This window comes from Bos mutus, chromosome 1 (genome assembly GCF_027580195.1).
Source record: "Bos mutus isolate GX-2022 chromosome 1, NWIPB_WYAK_1.1, whole genome shotgun sequence".
NCBI lineage: Eukaryota > Metazoa > Chordata > Mammalia > Artiodactyla > Bovidae > Bos > Bos mutus.
Window position 1 is genome coordinate 110,939,241 of NC_091617.1, and position 22,658 is coordinate 110,961,898.

The 22,658-nt window shown below is 38.7% G+C and overlaps 1 protein-coding gene and 1 non-coding gene across 5 annotated transcripts in view; one reads left to right on the forward strand and one right to left on the reverse strand.

Annotated features, from left to right (window-relative positions):
• The window catches only part of PLCH1 (phospholipase C eta 1), a 251,435-nt gene that overhangs the window by 151,361 nt on the left and 77,416 nt on the right, over window positions 1–22,658 (forward strand). For all 4 annotated transcript variants that reach the window (XM_070374381.1, XM_070374404.1, XM_070374389.1 and 1 more), the window contains exons 5-8: window positions 1,246–1,376; window positions 5,443–5,613; window positions 17,081–17,174; window positions 19,143–19,346. In XM_070374381.1, coding sequence (XP_070230482.1) covers window positions 1,246–1,376; window positions 5,443–5,613; window positions 17,081–17,174; window positions 19,143–19,346 — 600 coding nt within the window. The remainder of the gene's footprint in view (window positions 1–1,245; window positions 1,377–5,442; window positions 5,614–17,080; window positions 17,175–19,142; window positions 19,347–22,658) is intronic.
• TRNAG-GCC (transfer RNA glycine (anticodon GCC)) lies at window positions 19,632–19,704 on the reverse strand. The gene has a single exon. It is a non-coding gene; the product is annotated as a tRNA-Gly (tRNA).

Here is a 22,658-nt window from a genome sequence, read left to right on the forward strand (position 1 = left end):
CCCTGCTGCTGCTGCTAAGTCACGTCAGTTGTGTCCGACCCTGTGCGACCCCATAGACAGCAGCCCACCGGGCTCCCCCATCCCTGGGATTCTCCAGGCAAGAACAATGGAGTGGGTTGCCATTTCCTTCTCCAATGCATGAAAGTGAAAAGTGAAAGTGAAGTTGCTCAGTCGTGTCCGACTCTTCGCGACCCCATGGGCTGCAGCCTACCAGGCTCCTCCGTCCATGGGATTTCCCAGGCAAGAGTACTGGAGTGGGTTGCCATTGCCTTCTCCGTGCAGCTCCCTGACCAGGCATCAAACCTGCACCCCCTGCTCAGTAAATCTTTAATCCAATTAAATTCCCTCCCTGTTATTTGACCTGAGGCCAAACTGTGGTAGAGGTAATGAAGATAATGGTGATCTCCAAAAGGTACCATGCAGGCACTGCTGCATTCAGTGCCCCTAACCCTGCAGCAGGCCACCGCTGACCCATGCCTCCACCGGAGACTCCTAGATACTCACAGGCAAGTCTGGGTCAGTCTCTTGTGGGGTCACTGCTCCTTTCTCCTGGGTCCTGGTGCACACAAGGTTTTGTTTGTGCCCTCCAAGAGTGTGTTTCCCCAGTCCTGTGTAAGTTCTGGTTGCTCTATGGTGGGGTTGATGGCGACCTCCTCCAAGAGGGCGTATGCCATACGCAGGTCTACTGCACCCAGAGCCCCTGCCCCTGCAGCAGTCCACTGCTGACCCGTACCTCTCCAGGATATACTCAGACACAATTCTGTCTCAGTCTCTGTGTGTTCTCTGGGTCCTGGTGTGCCCAAGGTTTGTTTGAGCCCTCTAAGCATCTCTGGTGGGTGTGGGGTTTGATTCTAACTGGGATTTTGCCCCTCCTTCCATCTTGCTGGGGCTTCTCCTTAGAGATATAGGGTTGACCAAAAAGTTCATTTGGATTTTTCCATAAGATGCTACAGAAAAACCTGACCAAACTTTTCTGGCCAACCCAATATATAAGCTTCCCGGGTGATATGATTTGACCCTCATTTCCCAGTGAAGGGAATGACCTCCGTGTGTCCTCCTCTCACCATTCTCAGTGTTATTGTCACTATTAGTAACTCACTAAGAGCCTGTGGATTGTGGGGTCTCCTCAAAAGAATTTCTTCTCAAGTTCGGTGTTAATGATCAAGCTCCTTGTGCATATTCTGTGAAAGTAGTTTTTATTTTGATGACCGTGTAAGTGGCAAGTGTTTCCTTGACCTTTCTGCAAGTGGGTGAAGCAGACCTTTGAGGAAGCTGATAAGAATGGCGATGGCTTATTGAACATTGAAGAGATACACCAACTGATGCACAAACTAAATGTCAATCTGCCCCGAAGAAAAGTCAGACAAATGTTTCAGGTATGTTTTCACAACGGGATTGACCTTACGTAAAATACACTTTGGAGGGCAATGGTATACTGAGATATTTCAAAAGGCTATTTTGTCTTGGTGGAAGCTAATATTACCTGCTGTATATCGTTTTGTTTTTCTTTGAAGACAGAGGCATTTTATTTCATCAGAGAAAACTTCCCAAACTTAACATGCATCCACAATTTCACTTCCTAAAATGTGTTGTTGTTGCCGTTTTTGGAGTGATTATAAGCACTTTACTTGACAGTTAAATAATGGGGTAAATAGGATGAAGTCCCTTGGAGAGGATAAGATCTCATCTTTCAACCTCATGGTCTGTAATGAGGATCAGAATAAAGACTAAGTAGTGTGAAAAAATAGCACTTGTGGAACTCCTCAAGAGCCCTCTATTTTGTTTCAGAGGAGTTGAGGATTTTAGAATCCCTAAGATTTAGAAGTGCTGTATCACTCCTGCCATTTAGGGAGCTCTCCAGAAGTTCACGCCACTCCTTCTTGGTATTAGATGAGATGTTCTTTCCCTGTTTGAAAGTCCTGGAGGAAAATTCTTGGACCCAAATTTATCCTGTGTCCCCCGCTCAGATTGTACTCAGCCTTCCATCTAAGATGCTGAAGTGAGTTCTATTAGGATTGGCGCAAAGACAGTGTTCAATTATTAGTAATTCCTAGAACATTAATTTTGGAAAGGCTTTTATTTGAAGATAAGTCATACATGTAATTCATGTGTTGTAGTAATTTGCTAAGTGAGTAGGTAGTTCATATTTTTTATGTGTAAAATTAAGTAAGAGGGTTATATTTTATGGTTAATGCGTTTTGCTCCCTTTGTTTTCTGACCTCCTGTTATCAGAGGTGGTAAGGGCGGAAACGACATGAGGGCTGAGTTGCAACGGTGAATGGAAGATGGAGGCTGGCTTTGATCTGTGACCTCTTACAGTTACACATCCTGTGGTTCTGTCCTCGGAAGCTGGAGATAGTTTGCACTGTGGGAACTTGGTCCCATTGCACTGAAGAGAAAGGAAAGAGGAAGGAATGAGACACACTATGAAAGGAACTAGAGATGGAGAAGGGGACTTTGGAGGTGAACTGAGTTGTCACAGAGTGAACTGTCTGTAAACCGCATGGAAAGATTTGCCATGTTCCTGGCACTCCCTGTGACACCTAACTTTTGTTCTGTTGTGAGCCCATCTCCCATCTGTTCCTTTTCATAGATGTTCATCATACTGGAGAGAGAGCCCTGATTAAATCAGAGAGGGCACACTTATAGAGGGGAGCAAAGTCTATACCTACAAAAATAATGATCTGGGAGTACTTTTTGGAAGTAAGAGAAGTAACATTTAATTTTGACTTATTTTTACTTCTGGATTTTTAACCCTCTTCAGATACCTTTTGTCTCTAATGCACAAGTATTTTGAGGATAAACCATGAAACGTTTATGTTAAAAGTCTTGTGAGTTCAAAGTTAATACTTCAGAGAAGTTTTTTTCCCAAAAAACTTTAAAATTCTTATTTTTTGTATTGGGGTATAGCCAATTAACAATATTGTGGTAGTTTCAGGTGATCAGCAAAGGGACTCAGCCATACATATACATGTATCCACTTTCCCCCAAACCCTCCTCCCATCCAAGCTGGCATATAATATTGACCAGAGTTCCATGTGCTATGCAGTAGGTTCTTGCTTGTTATCCATTTCAAATATAGTGGTGTGTACATGACTTTCCCAAAGTCCCTAACTATCCCTTCCCCCTAGCAACCATAAGTTCATTTTCTAAATCTATGATTCTCTTTGTTTTGTAAGTTCGTTTGTATCATTTCTTTTTAGATTCCACATATAAGGGACATCATATGATATTTTCCTTCTCTGTCTGACTTCATTTAGTATGACACTCTCTAGATCCATCCATGCTACTGCAAATGGCATTATTTCATTCTTTTTAATGGCTGAGTAATATTCCATTGTATATATGTACCACATCTTCTTTATTCAGTCCTGTTGATGGACTTTAGTTGATGGGCTTGATAGTCCTGTTCAGTCCTTTATTCGGGTTGCTTCTATGTCTTAGCTATTTTAAACAGTGTTGCAATGAATGTTGGGGTACATGTATCCTTTTGGATCATGTTTTTCTCTGGATATATGCCCAGGAGTGGGATTGCAAGGTCATATGGTAGCTCAATTTTTAATTTTGTAAGGAACCTCAATACTCCTCTCCATAGCAGCTGCACCAATTTACATTCCCACCTACGATGTAGGAAGGTTCCCTTCTACTTTGGAGATGTTTTAAGAAAGCATTAAGATCTCTTTTTGTGACTTTGAATTTAAAGATTGAAAGACTTCTCAAGCAAGGAGTGACTAGAGAAGTAGCTGGGCTTCTAGTGTAAACATAGATTATTTCTACCATAGATTTTGCATGTAGCTTAGGATGTAGTAATGGGAACAAGGACCTTAGCATTTTTTTTTTTTTTAGCATTGTTTTAATGAGCATATTCTCTTCTTTCTTTCTCTCTTTTTTTTAAAACTGAATTACTGGTAAAGACATTAAATGCTTCCTGGAATTTTCTTTGTCTTCTTGTTGCAGTGCAAGATTCAACTGATTTTTAAAAAGTAATCTGTTAGGGTATGGATAGCTTCTTTTGAAGTCTTTGAGGCTGTTGCTTAAAACCTCAGAGTGGTACTGTTCTTAATGGTTTAGGTATTTCCAAAGAAATCTTGAAAAATGTATCATCTCTCTACCCAGGGTTATATATTTTGAAAAAAGCTACAGCAGAAATATGAACATTAGACATACTTTCTTAGGATGCAAAGACTACAGCCAAGAGCCTTAAACGCCAAAATTGTTGGTATTCTGTAGATCACTGTATCACTGCTTTTAAAATGACAGAAGGAAACAGCAATCAGCCTCAAAAAGAAACTCTGTGTGATGTAAATATCGGTCTAAGTGTTTGTTCATAGTTGACGCAAAGTTAGCAGAGTTTAAAAAGATATATTTTTATACACACTTTGACTTTCAAAGCTATGTTTAAAACCACATACCAGCTGACTATATGTCACAAAATCTATGTATTTCAAAATGTCATTCATCCCCTGTCAGTTTTAGTTTGGTTTTACAACTGTGTTCACTTAGAATAAAGAACATATAAATGGATTGGTTACTCATTATATATTCTCAGCAGTTTTATGGTTTTATGACAAATTCAGCCAGTCAGACGGCAGGTACGTGGTAAAAGATCCTTGTTCAATAATTACTAGGAGCAAATAATTTCAACTAGAGATAAGTGCAAATGGATTTTTCAGGCAGGGAGATACCAATGATGCTGCTGGCTATAAGAGCAATAAGCAATAAGCAATAAGAATTAAGAGATTCTTTTATAGGTAAAGGTTACATTTGATTGAATCACAGTTTAGAAGCTGATAAGAGACTAGTATTTTTGTCATATATTGAATGTATTTTCTCTTTTGCTTATGATTAGTCTTCTCCAAGGTTTCTTTTATTAGTTTTGTCAAAAGACCAGCTTTTGGCTTAATTGCTCACCTTTGATGTTATATCTTCTCGTTTTCTATTGTTTAGCTTTCTTCTTTTGTTTATAATTTATTTCCTTCTATTTTCCTTAGCTTAACTTTTTAATAGCTTTTGGAGTTGAATTGTAAGCTCATCTGGTTTTAATTTGCCTTGCTTTCTAATAAGTTGAAAACTTCAAGTTCCCCTCTAACTACTGCCTTAATGTCATCACACAAGTCTTAATACATGGTGTATGTGTTTCCTTCTGTTTAATTTCCTATTTAGAAATGGTTGTTTCCAGACAAGGTTTTTTAAGCTTTCTTTGTTGCTTTATAAATTTACTGTGGTCAGAGAAATTAGTTTTTATAAAGTTGATTCTTTATAATTTGAAACATTATTGTGGCCTAATGTATAGTCGTTTTAAATTGATCCATGTGTTCTTGAAAAGAACATGTTTACCATTTGCAAAATGGGCATTAGCTTTTTATTGTAAATATTATTTCCCACTGCTGAATTTCCTATTTCAAACTGTTACTGCTTTATTTTTTTCTATGCCTCTTTCAGGAAGCTGATACAGATGAGAATCAGGGAACTCTGACTTTTGAAGAATTCTGTGTGTTTTACAAAATGATGTCTTTGAGACGAGACCTTTATCTGTTGCTTTTGAGCTACAGTGACAAGAAAGATCATCTAACTGTGGAAGAACTGGCTCAGTTTTTGAAGGTGGAACAAAAGGTATCATTAGACTGTTGAACTGAATGTTTACTTAAAAATACTTGTGAAAGATACATGGGTTTCTCTTAGGGCTGGGTGTAGGTATATTTTAAATTTAAGTTAGAAGGGTAAATATCACAACTGCAAAAAAATCTTATCTATGAGGTTTTAAAAATGTGTTCCCAGCAGCTTTAGAGAAATTGAATTAGTAAATTGAACACATACATAATTTTTAACCTTAAATATGCATATTTTTCCACAAAGTGGTGACTGCTGTCTCGTGTGTTTCCTTTTAGGTACTATAGTAATATTTTCTTTATGTTAGTAATATAGCTAGATATTTATTAACTATGATATAATTCTTTTTAAAAATTACTTATTTGGCTGTACTAGGACTTAGTTGCAGCATGTGGGATCTAGTTCCCTGATTGGGGATCAAACCTGGGCTCCCTGTATTGGGAGCATGGATTCTGACTGGACCACGAGGGAAGTCTCCTATGACATCCTTCTTTTCTTCTTTTTTTAGTTGGAAGATAATTGCTTTACATTGTTGTCTTGGTTTCTGCCATACAACAGTGTGAGTCAGCAATAAGTATACATATGTCTCCTCCCTTTTGAACCTCCCTCCCACCCCCAGCCCATCTAGGTTGTCACAGAACACCAGCTGAGCTCCCTGTGTTATATAGCAACTTCCCATTAGCTAACTGTTTTACATATGGTAACGTACATGTTTCAGTGCTACTCTTTTAGTTCATCCCCCCCTCTCCTTTCCCCTCTGGGCCCACAGGTCTATTCTTTATGTCCCCATCTCTATTCTTGCCCTTGCAAATAGGTTCTTCAGTACCATTTTTTCTAGATTCTAGATATATATGCTTTAATACACAATATTTGTTTTCTCTGATTCCCTTCACTCTGAATAATAGGTTCTAGATTCATTCACCTAGAACTGAGTCGAATTTATTCTGTTTTATGGCCGAGTAATATTCCATTGTATATATGTACCACAAATTCTTTATCCATTCATCTGCCCTTTGACATAATTCTTAACTAGCAAAATAGTACTTCACTGGTAAATATCTGCCCTCACACCTTGCCCTTATGCATCTCTTCCATATGGCTGTTCCTGAGTTGTATACTTTATAATAAACTGGTAACAGTAACTAAAACACCTTTCTGAGTTCTGTAAGTCATTCTCATAAATCTTAGAAACTGAGTCACAGAAACCGACAAAGACTTTCTCCTTAGCTAAACAAACTCTAGGCAGGCTCTTTGGAGCCACTTTTTCTACTGGGTTCCATCCCTTGGCCTTGCCCTTAAGAACCCAGTTGTAGCAATAATTCTAAGTTGGTTTAACCAGAATTTCTATCCTTGACATCTACTCACCTTCGATGTCTGATAAAATTCCTCATCTACCACTATTCCCTGGGTGATATTTGATCACCTTGGCCTGCGTTTCAGGAAGAATCCTATTAGGTTGGGTTAGCCAAAATCCTCACTTCTGCCTGGTGTTTCTTCCATTGATCCCTACCTTGCTCTTTTGGCTGTAAATACCTACTTGTATTCAAAGTTGAATCAGTTCTATACTGAGTTCTCTTTTCCCCTTTTGTAGTAGTTAACTGATTAAAATCTGTTTTTAGTTTTAACCCACTTCCAGTTCTGATTATTCCTTGACAGAACTCCCAAATCTGTTAATAGGTCAGGTAGAGCTGGGGTAGTCTAAGCAACTCATTTGTGGCTGGCATCTGAAATAGGGGCAGCCTGTGGGCCTGAGTCTTGTGAAGTCTAATGCTAACTCCAGGTGGTCAATGTCAGAACTGAATTGCATCATTGGAACACAGTTGGTGTCAGAGAATCAGAGATTTGGTGATGTCAGAAAAAAGACACTAGACCTGGTAATATTTTACTTTGTTCCATTACCACCATCACATACATTTAAGGCATAACAGATTTATAAATTTCATTGTTGCTTTCCTAAGGAGTAAGCCAGATAGTATTAGCAAAATGTTTTATCCCAATCAGTTATTAAATTAGTTTGATAATTTGGCAAAGGCTGAGCTTCTCCATTAACAAAGTTAGCTCTAAGACAAGTAGAAAATGGGAATGGAGTAATAGAAGAATCCCCACCCCTCCAAGAGAATATGCCTTTCTAAATCTCTATTACCCTGTTTCTTGCAATTATAACTACTCTCGCTTTCTCATCAGAAGAACTCTTCCTAGTATAGTAGAAAGACCATTAGACCAGGAGTCTAGAAAGTCTGTATTTCACACCTGGCAAGTTGTTTTTTTTTTTTAAACTTCGAGGATAATTACTTTACAATGTTGTATTAGTTTCAGTAAGCTGGTTGGAGGATCTTACGCAGGCCAATCAATATTGTTTCTGAGCCTTGGTTTCCTAATCTGTAAAAACGGGAGTTAATACCTACCTTCCTTATCTCACAGTGTCAGATTGAAGATTGATAGCGATGATGAATGTGAAAGCCCTTTGACAGAGATATTTGGAAGCACAGTAGTGTGAAAAATTAAAACATTTAAAGATATTGACTTCAAATTAATTTGTGCTAGCGGAATTTACCCAATCTAGCTGAATAGCAGTAGTGGATGTCACTTGCTAAGGGGCACGTATTTTTTGCCTCCTTTTGTTATATTGACATTCAACCAGTAAATTTTAGTTGGGCGAAATAGAAGCCACTGTTCTGTGACTTCTGCTCCTGGCAGGTGATTACCCATTTCCAGTTTAATTTTCTAAACTAGCTTGAAGCTACATGTGGATTTAACACAAAATAAATTTAAAAAAATTATCGTGTATCAAGAGGCATAAACCATAAGGAAAATATTAGTGTTCTGAAACTTTTATGTGTGGTCCAATATATCAAACATGATAAAATGAATGTCAGGTTCAAACTAGGAAAATACAATATACAAAAGAGAGAAATAGTGAATTTCTCTAGTGTAGAAAGTGCTGTACAGACTATTGGGGGGAGAAATGAATACTCGGTAGAAAAATGTACAAAACATAAAAAATTGTACAATGTCAATAACATTAAAAATGTTCATCCTTCACTAGTAATTAAAAAATGTGAAGTAAAACAAAGAGACCATTTTTCAACCATCAAATTAATAAAGGTTAAAATATAGTATGAAACATGGTATATGTATATTTCTGGTGAAGTTGGGAAATGATACAATCTTTTTGTAGGGTAGTTTTATTATTTATCAATTTTTACATAATATATAAAACTTTGGCCAATCCATTTTACTTCTAATAATTCATCCTAAGGAAATAGTTGTGCATAGAAAAAAGTTATCAAGTTGTGCATTTCAGCATTTTTTAGCAGAGAGAAAAATTGGACATAATCTAAGTGTGCAGCAGGAGAGTCATTAGTCAAGAGTTTTGTACGGTTTTGAGTTTCGAAATGGGATTTTCACAGTGTAAAAAATCTGAGGCAATTTGACGATCCATATGGCAGTAATTCATTCATTTCTGATGGCATCAGATTGGTGTAGACACCAGTGTATTCAAATTTTACAGATTTACTCAGTTGTGAAATGAAATATCACTGCTGGCCACATATGCTGTCCAGGATTATGGGAATTCAAATATTGGCCTGTAGGCCAGACATTTTTATTTCACTTAAGCACTTTGAAAATTGAATTGATGACTTTGACAAGTCCAATTGCAGTTTGATTAGGACTTTCATCCTTAAAATACAATATGCTCAGAGAAATTCTCACTGCCTTTTATATCCATGAAGAAGTGCCAGTTAGGGAAGAAGCCAGTTGGCTGGATTTTCCCTTCCGTCACTTCCTTGCATCCACAGATCAATATCACACACATCTATTAGTCTGTGGTTCTAGAGTACAAGAGTTGGTTGAGACCCTTTTCCAGTTTTTCTATTTTTTTTTAATTTAAATATATATATATGCATATATATTTTTTTAAGTTCTACAGTGTTGTGTTGGTTTCTGCTATACAACAGTGCAGATCAGCCACAATTATAAATACATCCCCTCCCTCCCTAGACTCCCCCACTACCCCCATCCCATCCCTCCACGTCATCACAGAGCAGCAGAATGGGCTCTCCCTGTGCTACTCAGCAACCTCCCAGAAAGGGATAGTTCTAGCAGAGAAGAAAGGGACAAGCCATCCATCTTATACCTGATCGTGTATAATTGATGCTGCCCTCTTCATTCATCCCACTCTCTCCCCGCTGCACTGTGTCCACAAGTCCACGCTCCACATCTGCATCTCCATTCCTTCCCTTGGGCTGAATGTATTTTGTGTTTGATTCTTTTCAGAGTTTTGGTTTAGGAGTAAGAATCTTATTTCATTCCCTCCACCCTCCTCGACAGCCTTTCTTAGCGAGCCTCTACCTTTTTTTTAATCCTTTTGTTTCTTATGTATTGAAGAGTGAGGAAGAGAAGGCAGGAATATTGAAGCATCTTTATAGTTTGCAAATGCTTCTAGCTGTTAACCAAGAGCAAAGGCAGTGCCATAGATGAGTCAAAAGCAGATTTCTATTTATGTATGGCTTTTTATCTGAAATATGCATGTGGTTGGTTAATTCCAGGGGAATTTTCAGAACTTATGTGATCCCATGCTAGAAGGTCCTCTTCTTGTTGAACTTTATATGACACAGACCTATATATTATCCCTTTGTGGTGGTTCTAACAGTTGCTCATTTTGCTTTTTTTGTTTTTTCTGTTGAAATATACCCTTGATTTTTCTGACTCAATTATATAAGTGTCATTTTTGCCCTTTCCTTTCATTACCCTTTACTGAATCCAGACTGGTTTGGTGAGAGTCATGGTCATTCTAATATCACATCTCTTGTGGGAAATAATTATAAATTCTTCTCTGATAGAACTATCCCTTTCTGGTGTTAGTATTCCTTTATCTTTTATTTTTAAAGCATTCTCTTCATCATAAAAAGCATTCCATTAAGAGCCTTTCCCAAATCTATTTCATTTTTCTTAATCATTCACAATTAAAGCAGTTGAGAGACTGTTCAGAGTAATTGTGTCTTGTAATATTTTTTCTCTTGAATACAGTTCCCAAAAGACATTTTCTATGAAATAGCTTTGTGTTTAAATGCTTTGAAATTTGTACCTTAATTTTAGGATGAGTTAGAGTAGCCATTTTGGGGAGATAAACAGTTACCGCAGTTGTTTTTTTCAGTTGGAAACTGAACGACCGTTCATCTAGAGATGTTTCTCTGCTCCCTCCTGAAATTGCCAAAAAATATAGTAAAAAGACCCCTGCTCCCTGTAAAACCACAAGGACAAAGAGAATAGGAGAGGATATAGAAACAGCAATATCTTGAAACTTGTCTGATCTAAAGGAGACCCCAGAGCACTGAAACCCAAGCCCACTGAGCAAGAAACCAAAAAACATGTTCATTTGCCTGGAAGAACCCAAGAAAGCTCAAGAATGAAATTCACACAATACTCTGAAAACAGGAGAGGAGCATGGGTTGAAAGCACAAGCATTGGTTGGAAGTCTGATCCAGATGCTGCTAGGCCTCCAGATCCTCTCCCCTCCCTGTGGTAGCAGGGCAGCTGTCCCTTCTACACCCTGGCATGAAACTGAAAATAAAAACTGGAGAAGGGTGGACCAGAAGACTCTGGACTAAGTCATGCCAGGCACACCTGAGCGAGGGCCCTGAAACATAGGAGATGTGTCAGGCGGTTTTTAAAGATGGCTACAGTAGTTCCCGACTTCCCTGGTGGCTCAGATGGTAAAAGCATCTGCCTACAAAGCGGGAGACCCAGGTTCGATCCCTGGGTCGGGAAGATCCTCTGGAGAAGGAAATGGCAACCCACTCCAGTATTCTTGCCTGAGAAATCCCATAGATGGAGGAGCCTGGCAGGCTACAGTCTGTGGGGTTGCAAAGAGTCAGACATGACTGAGCAACTTCACAACAATAACAGTAGTTCCCATGTCCCTGTATGTATGTTGCTTTATGACATGACTTTGCTTCTCCTCCTGTCAAGAAGTGGAGTCTATTTTTCTGCCCCTTGAACCTGGCCTGACTTTGTGACTTGGATTGACTAGTGGATTGTGGCAGAATTGATGTACAAGGAATGTAGGTTTCAGAGTCTTGGCAGTTCCCTTCGTGTCCTGTTGCAGCTGTGAGACTATCATGTGGGGAAGCTGGGTACTTTCTCTGAGGAGGAGAGACCACATAAAGAGGCTCAGCCAACAGCAACCACAGTCATGTTGGTGAAGCCATTTTGGACTATATGACTGTAGTCTTGTGACTAGCTGCCTACTTTTACCTAGAAACCCCCAGGTGAAAACAGAATAATTGTGTTGCTGGACCCAGTCCCACTTACCATCCTACATAGTTGTGAACAAGTTAGTGGTGGTTGTTTTAAGTCTCTTAAGTTTTGGAAATGGATAAAGTACAAAGATTAAGTGAATATTTATGAGCTGAAATGTGAGAACCATAGCCCCTACTCTTCCAAGTAGGACACTGGAAAAATTTCCTTAGAGGAATATTACTAACTTTGGTAGGTTAAATAGTAGCTTGAAAAGATACGTCCAAGTCCTAACTCCCTGTATCTGTAAATGTGACCTTATTTGAAAGTAGGGTCTTTGCAGATGTACTAAAGGGTGTTGAGATGAAATTATCCTAAATTTCGTGTGTACTCTAAATCCAGTGATGAGTGTCCTTATAAGCAACAGAAAAGAAGACACAGACACATGGAAAGAAGAAGGTGGATGTGTGAAGATGGAAGCAGAGACTGTAGTTATGAAGCCTCAAGCCAGGGTTTGCCAGCAGCACCAGAAGCAAGGGGAGAGAAATGGAATGGATTCTCCCGCTGTGTCTCCAGCTCTAGGAAATAAACTCAAGGGGGAAAACCCCTCTAAAGATATTTACATCAGAAATTTCCTAAGAGTCCCACTGGAGAACTCTACAGTGAAGTTTATGAGTCACTAAGCTCTGCTCCAGAACACAGAGCTTTCAACCAATTTTTCCTTGCCTTAGTTTTAAATAGGTTTTTAAATAGTTGACTTAAAAAATGAGCTTTAAATAACCAGGGCTTACCACACGTTTGAGGAAATCCTCTGCTATAAAGAAAGAGACAAAGGCAAACAAGTAACTCAAGAAACTTAGAGGAAAGAGACAATGCAGGGGAAGGAAACTTTAGAAACTGACATTAATACATCAGAGTAATTAAAAAAGTTGCAGCCATGAAGAAAGAGCAAGGTGCTATGAGAAAAGAAGACTCAGAGGAAGAGAAGAGCAGGGAGCTACATTTGTTAGTTATCTTAGATAAAGTTGAGAAAATTTCCCCAAAAAGGAGAACAAACAGCAAAGAAACAGATAAATGAGAAGAAAATTATTTGATTAATCCTGAAGATCAGCTATCTGAATGATAGGAGTTACAGAAAAAGATGTGATAGAAGGGAGAATATTTATCAAACAAGTAACAAAAGATTATTAGCACCAAAAGGTAGGGGTGTCTAAACTGTTGGCATCCACTGAGTGCCAAGCACAGTGAATATAGAAAGATCCACGTAGAAACAAATCACAATGAAATTGTGCAATGCTAAGGTTAAAATGCGATGGCGCCCCACTCCAGTACTCTTGCCTGAAAAGTCCCATGGATGGAGGAGCCTGGTAGGCTGCAGTCCATGGGGTCTCTAAGAGTCGGACACAACTGAGCGACTCCACTTGCGCTTTTCACTTTCATGCACTGGAGAAGGAAATGGCAACCCACTCCAGTGTTCTTGCCTGGGGAATCCCAGGGACGGGAGACTCTGGTGGGCTGCCATCTCTGGGGTTGCACAGAGGCGGACACAACTGAAGTGACTTAGCAGCAGCAGCAAGGTTAAAATGAACCCCTAAAAGCTTGCATAAAAGGGGGAAAAATCCCTTACCAAATTAACAAACAAAAATAGGTCCTGTGGAAAGAATTGGAATCAGAATGGCTTCAGACTTCTCAACAGCAATTCTGCAAGCCAAAAAAAAAAAAAAACATTAAGCAATGATTTCTGACCTAGGATTTTCTGCCTGGTTAATTTGTCAACCAAATGTGTACACAGAATAAAAAAACAGATAACACAGAAAAATATGTACAAGAAATAATTTACTTTTCAAGTGCTCTTCAATAAGAATGACACAATGAAGTTAGGACAAAAAGCTGAGTGAAGTTCTAGAACACAACCAGCCTGGAAGAAGGAGGACCTTTATAGAGAAGAAAATGAAATTCATGGATTACCTGTTGCCTTGATGTGGAAAATAATACCGAGATACCATTAGAGTCACTGGGAAAAATTTGTGATAGGAACATTGTAAATTAAACAGATGAGTGGGAATTTCAGCAATTAAATCAGAAAAAAATTCTATACGAGCAGAAGCACAGGAGGATGGATGGAGAAACTATGAATACGTTACTTTGGTAAAAATAAAGGGAAGAGAGTTTAGCCATGTTGAAATTCTTTGAAAATTATGTTATGATTTTGTGTTTGGGGAATCATTCCAATCTGGAATTATCAAAGAAGTCAAATGAATGGATTTGAAAGTTACAAAAATTTCAAAAGTTAAGTTAAAATGCGGGAATTTCAGCTATACTAAAAAAAAAACTCACTTTGGAAAGTATTTCAATTTCTCAGTAGAAATAAAGAAAAACTCCCAGACAATAGATATAACATAAGAAAAAAAGCTTTGGACTTGAATTCAGAAAGTTGAAATTTGAACCTTTGTTCTGCCTTTTAATGACTGTATGATTGATTGTGATAGGTAACCATTCTTTGTGTCCATTTTCCTACTTACAAGATGAAGATAAAAATACTAAGTTTATAAGAACTATAAAGATTATGGATGTAAGGACTTTTAATAAACTGCACAGCATTGATTACATTATGAATGTGTTATCAAGTTTTCCTCAAGTTCTTTTTCACACCATTTGCCTTATATAGAATAAACAATCGTCAGTGTTAAAAGACAGTGAGGAGCTCAGATATTGATAGCAAACAAGACTTTCAAGTGAACTCCGTGGGAAAGAGGGAGAAAATGTTCCTATTCTGTCTTATCAGTCATGTCAAATAGAACACAAAACAATGGGGGAAGGACACTAAAGAGTATTAACGTACATTGAACCTTCATTCATAAAGTAAAATCCCAATATAACTTTCCAAGTGAGGTCTGGAAAACTTTCCAAGTGCAGGATTTTGCTCTTGGGAGGTTAATTAAATGAAAGGAAGGCTGGAGGAAGGATGGGAACTGGTTTGCTTACATTTCCATTCTCATTGTTATGAGGTTTTACTGTATTTCAATGAGTTAATCCTTAATACTTGTATTTTCGGTTAGCTCTCATTAATTTTTATATGGTGCTCAGAAAATTGTGGGCTTTCTAGAATGCCTACTGATATTTTCACTAATTTAATGATACTTTTCAAATATGATTTTTGTTAGCACATTCTTTGTGTTTTGAGCTGGTAACATGTTCTCATGGGCAATTAACTCCATCCTAGGATGCCAGGATTTTTTTTCTTGTTGTTTGTTTGAATTTTGTTTTTAGATCTCACAGGCTCCTGGTAGACTGAGGCTAGTGCAAGGCCCTGATGTCTCTGAACAAATGGCCTCATAAACCAAATAATTGCAATGTAAGCTCAGTCTTCCAATGGAACATACAATTTTTTTTTATCAATTTCTTTCTGTTTTGTGAGAAATTATCTTTTAAACTGCATGTGATAAGTCTCTAGCTTATAACAGATGAATCAATGAGTTAATCAAAAGCCACACTGGCTCAATCAAGTTACTCACAGGTAGCATGATATCATGTATTTATGTATTTTGGGGTGATGTCTGCTAAGGAGGCCTCTGCATGCAGTAAAGACTGTAAAATTTATGCAAAGAATGCAGCTAGCCTTAGGGGAACAAAGCATTCTGTGCTCCTTCAAACATGCAAAAATGGTTGCACTGTAGAGCTTTTTCTTTCCCTGCAAAAATTTAAGTGATATTAAATAGATGGTTTGAATTTAGAGTTCACTAGAACATAAGTATTGCACCTAAGAGGTAATGAAATTTTTGAAAATATCATAGAAATATAAAATACTGGCTCCCAATTTATCTTCTATTGTTATTCGTTAGTATATTTAAATATTGTTGTTCAACTGTGGGACTGAATGAATTTTTGATCAAAATATCACATCCTTTGTTAATACTAAAGAGATTATTCTCAGAGTTTGCTTTTCCTAGTAACACACTAAGCATGTAATTTACTTGCAGCAAAGTGAAGGTGGCTCAGTCCTATCTGACTCTTTGCAATCCCATGGACTATACAGTCCATGGAATTCTCCAGATCAAAATACTGAGTGGGTAGCTTTTCCCTTCTCAAGGGGACCTTCCCGACCCAGGAATCAAACCGAGGTCTCCTGCAGGTGGATTCTTTACCAACTGAGCTATCAGGGAGCAAACTTCAGACTAACTCAGTACTGTTAGCATATACAGCTTTTTTGGGTACCATACATTTTTCTTAGAATTATTAATCTATTTAATCCTCACAGCTACCTTATAAGGTAGCCACAGAGAATGTGAGTGACTTATGTAAGAACACACTGTTACATGTGTTCTTAAGTAAGGCAGTTTATTTGAATATTAAGAGCACACGCTATATGTTAATATGAGACAGTTGATTTGAATATAAGCACTCTCATTCCAGAGTTCTCACCTACCTTTTTATTTTCTTTTGCTAACCTTTATGTTCTTGAATCACTATGGCAGATTGCTCCCATGAATTGGTGGAAGGATCTGTAGATATATACACACAGGTAGATTTACCTAGAACATTATGCTTTGGTAGGGAGTCATTTTCTTTTTACATACAATTTATGATTAGCCAACTTCAGTGTTTGTATGGAAGGCATTACTTTTGCTAGCTACTGGCTTATAGTGGGAGAAGGCAATGGCACCCCACTCCAGTACTCTTGCCTGGAAAATCCCATGGACGGAGGAGCCTGGTGGGCTGCAGTTCATGGGGTCGCTAAGAGTCAGACACAACTGAGCGACTTCACTTTCACTTTTCACTTTCATGCATTGGAGTAGGAAATGGCAACCCACTCCAGTGTTCTTGCCTGGAGAATCCCAGGGACGGGGGAGCCTGGTGGGCTGTCATCTCTGGGGTCGCACAGAGTCAGACACGACTGAAGCGACTTAGCAGCAGCAGACTTATAGTGAGTGGATTTTCAGTCATGCATTTGCACTGATTATTGACTTGGTTTTATTAATCTTATTGCTTCACGGAGATCAACAGTTGAATGACTATTTTCACTGATTAAATCTGAAAGATGCAGAGGAATACTGAGTTCATAATCATTTTCCAAAGATTAAGTAGTTATGACACAAGTAACGTCAAACACTGCTCATTTCACCATTTTGCATTGTATCAAGAACGCTTAAAAAATCAACATGCCTTTTTAGCATGGAGGAAAATATCTCATGAAATTGCAAGTATTCTACTATTGTTCTGTTTTGTTTAGATGACAAATGTGACAACAGACTATTGTATTGACATCATAAGGAAATTTGAAGTTTCTGAAGAAAATAAGGTGAAAAATGTCCTTGGCATAGAAGGTAAAATGATTAATATTCTTAATTTCTCATTTCTCCATTCAGTATTGTTAAGTTACCTTCTAGCAAAATTTTTAGGAAAAGAAATCGGGAGATATCCTTGGAATTACAGATGATTCAAACAAAATCCACAACACACACATAATTTCCTACAAATCAGATGTCATGATTTTGGTGTTTCTCTTACTTTTGCAATGACAATATCATTTTCCCCTCTGAGCAAGTCAGCTTGATACCACTATGTATAATATATGCCAAGAAATATTTTGACTTTTCTTAAGTGCCTAATTTTTAGAAACAGTCTCAACCTAAGGAAGGAGAATTTGGTCTTAAATAAACATGTTTCTTTTAAAATGTTGGCAACTCATTTGTTTTACTTAGTTGGTAGTGGTAGAGAGGTTGTAGGAACTGAAAATTTTGTTAATGACTATCTCATTTTATAGTTGAAGAAAGTGAGGCTTAAAGAAATTAAGTAATTTGCTCATGGTTCTATACTCAGAATCTAGCTCCTAGGTTTTTGCATATGAATGAAATGGTATGTTATATAGCTGCATGTATTTGTAAGTTCCATGTATTTAAAATATATAGGGAAATGAACTGTAGCCTGCTACCCAAAAGAGAACAGGTCCTAGGCAGAACACATAATCTTAATTAAAAAAAACCACGGGCACCCCCCCACTGCCCACAAGAGCATCCGAAGCCATGGTTTATCTCACCAGTTTTGATTGTTGGCCTCCTATTCCCCAAACAGGCTCAGTGTAGACAAGGGGGTTTTGACACTGTAGGTTTACTTCCGGGGACAGAGGCTAATTAAAATGAAGAGAAATGATTTAATGTTTATATGTTTAAAAGCTATTTTAAAAACAATGAAAGAAGATAAACTAATTTGGACCTTTCTTTACCAATAAATGAATTACTTCCTTGGTGTAGGGCCTTAAGAGATGGAATTAAACATGCTTTCTAAGTTATGGCCATAACCATGAAGATGAACATAAAGAAATTCTCCAGTTTCCCAGGATATCTACTGGTGGTTTTACCACAGGATTTTTGAAGAGCTGAAATGGTTTACCCTAGTGATCATTTAAGTACTTTTAGGACATTTACATATTTGTTGTATTAATGAATGCCTCTCCTACCCAGAAACTTATGTTTTTGAAAAACTTAGAAAAACTGATAGGGTTTTCTGCATAATCTTACAGCACTGTATCACTTTTATCAAATGTGCTAGCCATTAGCAGCATCTTCCCAAACCAGCTTCATAGTCAAATAATCATACCCTGATTTTAGGCTATGCCTAATTCCTGACCTTTACCTCCACTATGACACAGACAATACTGTTTTTCAAATCAGCTTAACAACCTATCAGATTGCTGTTGATCAGTATATCACTTTGGATAAATACGGCTTTAACACTGCATCAGCCACCTGGTAGGTCACACTGCATACTCACAGCTGGAGCTCAGAAGTTACTGAATAGCGATGCAATAAGCCTCTCACTCCCCCAATCAAAATTCTTAAAAAGTCTGTTTTTCTTTAGGTTACATTTAAACTGCTACTCCCCAAAGTCACACTGCAGTTTTTGACACTATTTGACCTGGGCAATCCCCCTATTGCCTCAGTATTCCCTGCAAAGGTTGTCCTGAAGGTAAATAAGATAAGCACTCTGGACAAACTTTGATCTCTTTTGTACTTCTTGGAGTCGGGTAAGTATATAGGCTTTATTTACTAATTTATTTTGAAGATTTTTGTTTTTTTTTTTGATGTGGACCATTTTTTTAATCCTCTGTTGAATTTGTTACAGTACTGTTTCTGTTTTATATTTTGGTTTTTTGGCCTTAAGGCCAGTGGGATCTTAATTCCCCAACCAGGGATTGAACCCACACCTTCTGCCCTGGAAGGCAGTCTTAACCACTGGACCGGCAGGGAAGTCCTTGGCTTCGAAGCTATAACACTTCCCTTTCTTTTCCAAAGGCTTCACGAACTTCATGCGTAGTCCTGCTTGTGACATCTTTAACCCCCTGCATCATGAAGTGTACCAGGACATGGATCAGCCCCTGTGCAACTACTACATTGCTTCCTCCCACAACACATACCTGACTGGGGACCAGCTCCTGTCTCAGTCCAAAGTGGACATGTATGCGCGGGTGCTGCAGGAGGGCTGTCGCTGTGTGGAAGGTGCGTGCCTTGTCTGAGCGCCAGTGTGTGTCAATGAATATGTCCTTTAGTTAATAAAGTCTAGTGGAAATAATGGAGACCTAAAAAATGTACTCATACTAATCAAAACCATGTTTCCACTTATTATAAAGTGATTCTTCTTCTTTCTTTTTTTTTAAAGAGTGAGCAGGACCTGGTCATTGCCTGTGATCTTTCTTTTTAAAAAACATTTATTTATTTGGACATGTGGGATCTTCCAGTTATAGTATGCAGGGTCCTTTTTCAGTTGTGGTGTGCAGAATCTAGTTCCTTGACTGGGGATTGAACCCAGGCCTTCTGCATTGGCAGTCCAGAGTCTTAGCCACTGGACCACCAGGGAAAAACCTGTCTGTAAAGTTATTCTTAATTCATAATCCTGTCTCCCCCTTACAGATCAAGCAGGGAGAGAGATATGTACTAGCAGTTGGGAGGCACACCTTCAGGTGCTGAAAAATTGTGATGAACATGGAAGTTTTTTGATTAAATGATGGTAAAAACAGTTTAGAATAACTGTTTATTTTTAAGATACTTAATGATGTGTCAATCAGCCAACACTTATTAAATTTCTAGGAGGTTCTTGGGGGTGAGGACACAGATGTGAGACATAGTTTCTGTCTTTAAGTAGCTCACAGTCTAATAGAAGAAGTGGACACTAAAAACAATAATACGGTGTGAGAATTCGACCAGTTGATGCATATGTGGTAGAAAGGGGGTACAGAGAGTGAAGGGGTGTGGTAAAATGAGATAAGTCAGTCAGGGAAAATAGATGGGTCTGCGAGAAAGAGTTTTGAGTGCTGTGATAAGGAGCTTCAGGTTTAGCTTTTGGTAATAAGCATCCAGTGAATTGTTTTAATACCTACAGTGATATGGTCACACTTGCAGTTTAGAAAGATTGCTTGGGCAGCAGTGTAGGAAGAAAATTTTTTTTTAATGATATATGTTTGTAGAGGGGTAAGAGAGGTGAAACTGGGGCAAGGAGAATGGTGGGAAAGCTACTGAAATGATTCAAAGGAAGGATTATAGAAGATTAGATTATGAAAGCTTAGACTAAGTGAGAACGAGGTTTATATGGATATTAAAGAAGTAAACTTGCAGGACCTAGCAAGAAAAGTGAAGGAAGTAAGGCAAGCAGGGGAGAGCTGGAAGGAGTGATGGAGCCATCATCTCCTCTGGGGCCCGAAAGGAAGAGCGTGGATGAGTTCAGCTGTCCCTGGGTTGGGTTTATAGTAAGTCTGTAACGTTTATGTAGACATTCCTATCAGTCAGTTAAATAACAATAGAAGGATCCAGACAAGATAAAGATTCCACAATTCTGAGTTTTCTATGTGGTAGTGTACGAGATCACTTACAGAGACCTTCATGTGTAAGTGTAGGTGAAAATGTACAAGTCCCACTTAGGGGACTGCAGTCTCTCAAATATCTCCCTCCCCAAACCTGCATCAACAAATTCCTCCTCTGTGGTTTGGTGTGAAGTTTTCACTGTTGCAATAGTCTACGACTGGACGGTGAAAGTCAGTTTCTGGAAGGTTTTATTGAGAAGAAGAAGTGTATTTATCTGGGAGACTTGGTCAGCTTTGTACATACTCAGCTTCCTGTTTGAAACTATGGTGGTCACCTTGGCTTTTAATGTACTGGGAAGGAACAGGGAATTCACCATGATTTCATCCCCTTTTGTGGGCTAGATTCTGGTTAATTGCTTTCCATACATTCTCATTTAGTTCTTACAGCACTAAGGAAGATGGAGTGATCTCCTTAAGAAGAGGGGTAGGGTTGATGACTCAAGGTGCCATAGCTGGAAAGGTTGGAAGCTGGTATTTCAACTCAAGCTGTCTGACTGCACCACTTTGCTTCTCCAGGAAGCCTGTGTGGTCTTTGGAGGAACAAGCATTGAATGACATGACCAGCCCAAGGTGAGGTCAAATGCAGGCCATCTGGTCACATAAGGAAGGCCAGAAAACATAATGCAAAGCACAGAGGGGAGGTTGGCTTTAATAGGAGGCATTTCCTTGGCATCTAAATATCTACATGTTTCTAAAGACTTTAGAACTTGATAACCTGATCTTTCATGCTCTCTTGACAATTTGTCAGCCCTGTAATATGAAGATCTTAGCTTACACTTCAATCTTGGGTCCGGAGGCACCAATCTATAGACACCCAGCAGTGCTTTATCTACCTTGGTTCCGGATGAAGTTGTTTTTATTGTTAAGCAGCTGTGGCTAGGATTTAAGGAACTTGATTTATAGAATGTAGCAGGTGGTGGATTAAAAACTGCAGGCCCACAGATAATTTTCTGAAGCAGCTCTTGGCAAGTATAGTACTTAGAGAAGGAGAGTAATGCTTCTGGACAGTTTCTTCATGGTACTGTGACCTGAAGAATCTCTCCACTTTCAAGCATCTGTGTGGTTAATATTGTGTTTTCCATCTCTATTAGTTCAGTTGCAGCAATATCCTTGGTCAGGGTGTATATCGTGACTTGAGGAACACTAATCAGTCTTGTTTTTGATGAAGTGGGTTTGTCAACAAATCACATAGACAACATTTTTTTTTTCTTTTTTACATGGCCTTTCATTTCCCTTAATTTTCAGCCCTAGTTGCTTAATAAATATGGATGTTCTGTCCAGGGGATTTTCACTCTCATTATGGAACTGGTGTTGCATTGCCATTATAATCGGTTTACAGCTTTCCCTGTTATCTCTGGGAGCGCTATCAGGGTGGAACATTTCTAAGTTCCACTGTGAAAAGCTGTCATGTTAACCTCTCAGCTGGTCCTCAGATCTGACCAACTCTTTGTCAGGGTGCTTTCAGGGGCCTCTATTGTGTGGTCTGATTGAAAAAAATGGACTTGGCTATTTCGTGGCTAGGAAATTGGTTAGAGGATTTCTACTTTGCCAATGTTCTTGTCACAGCACTAGCTCTTACAAGAGGTCTTCATGGCCATTTGAACTCAGCTACTGATGCTGAGGCTGAAACTCCAATACTTTGGCCACCTCATGCGAAGAGCTGGCTCATTGGAAAAGACCCTGATGCCGGAAGGGACTGGGGGCAGGAGGAGAAGGGGACGACGGAGGATGAAATGGCTGAATGGCATCACCGACTTGATGCACATGAATTTGGGTGAACTCCGGGTGTTGGTGATGGATAGGGAGGCCTGGTGTGCTGTAATTCATGGGGTCGCAAAGAGTCGGACACAACTGAGTGACTGAACCGAACTGAACTAAACTGATCGATGCTAGTCATTCACATGCCAGCACCATTTGGGAGTGTTGTTTTCCTCATTTAACAGACAAGTGATAA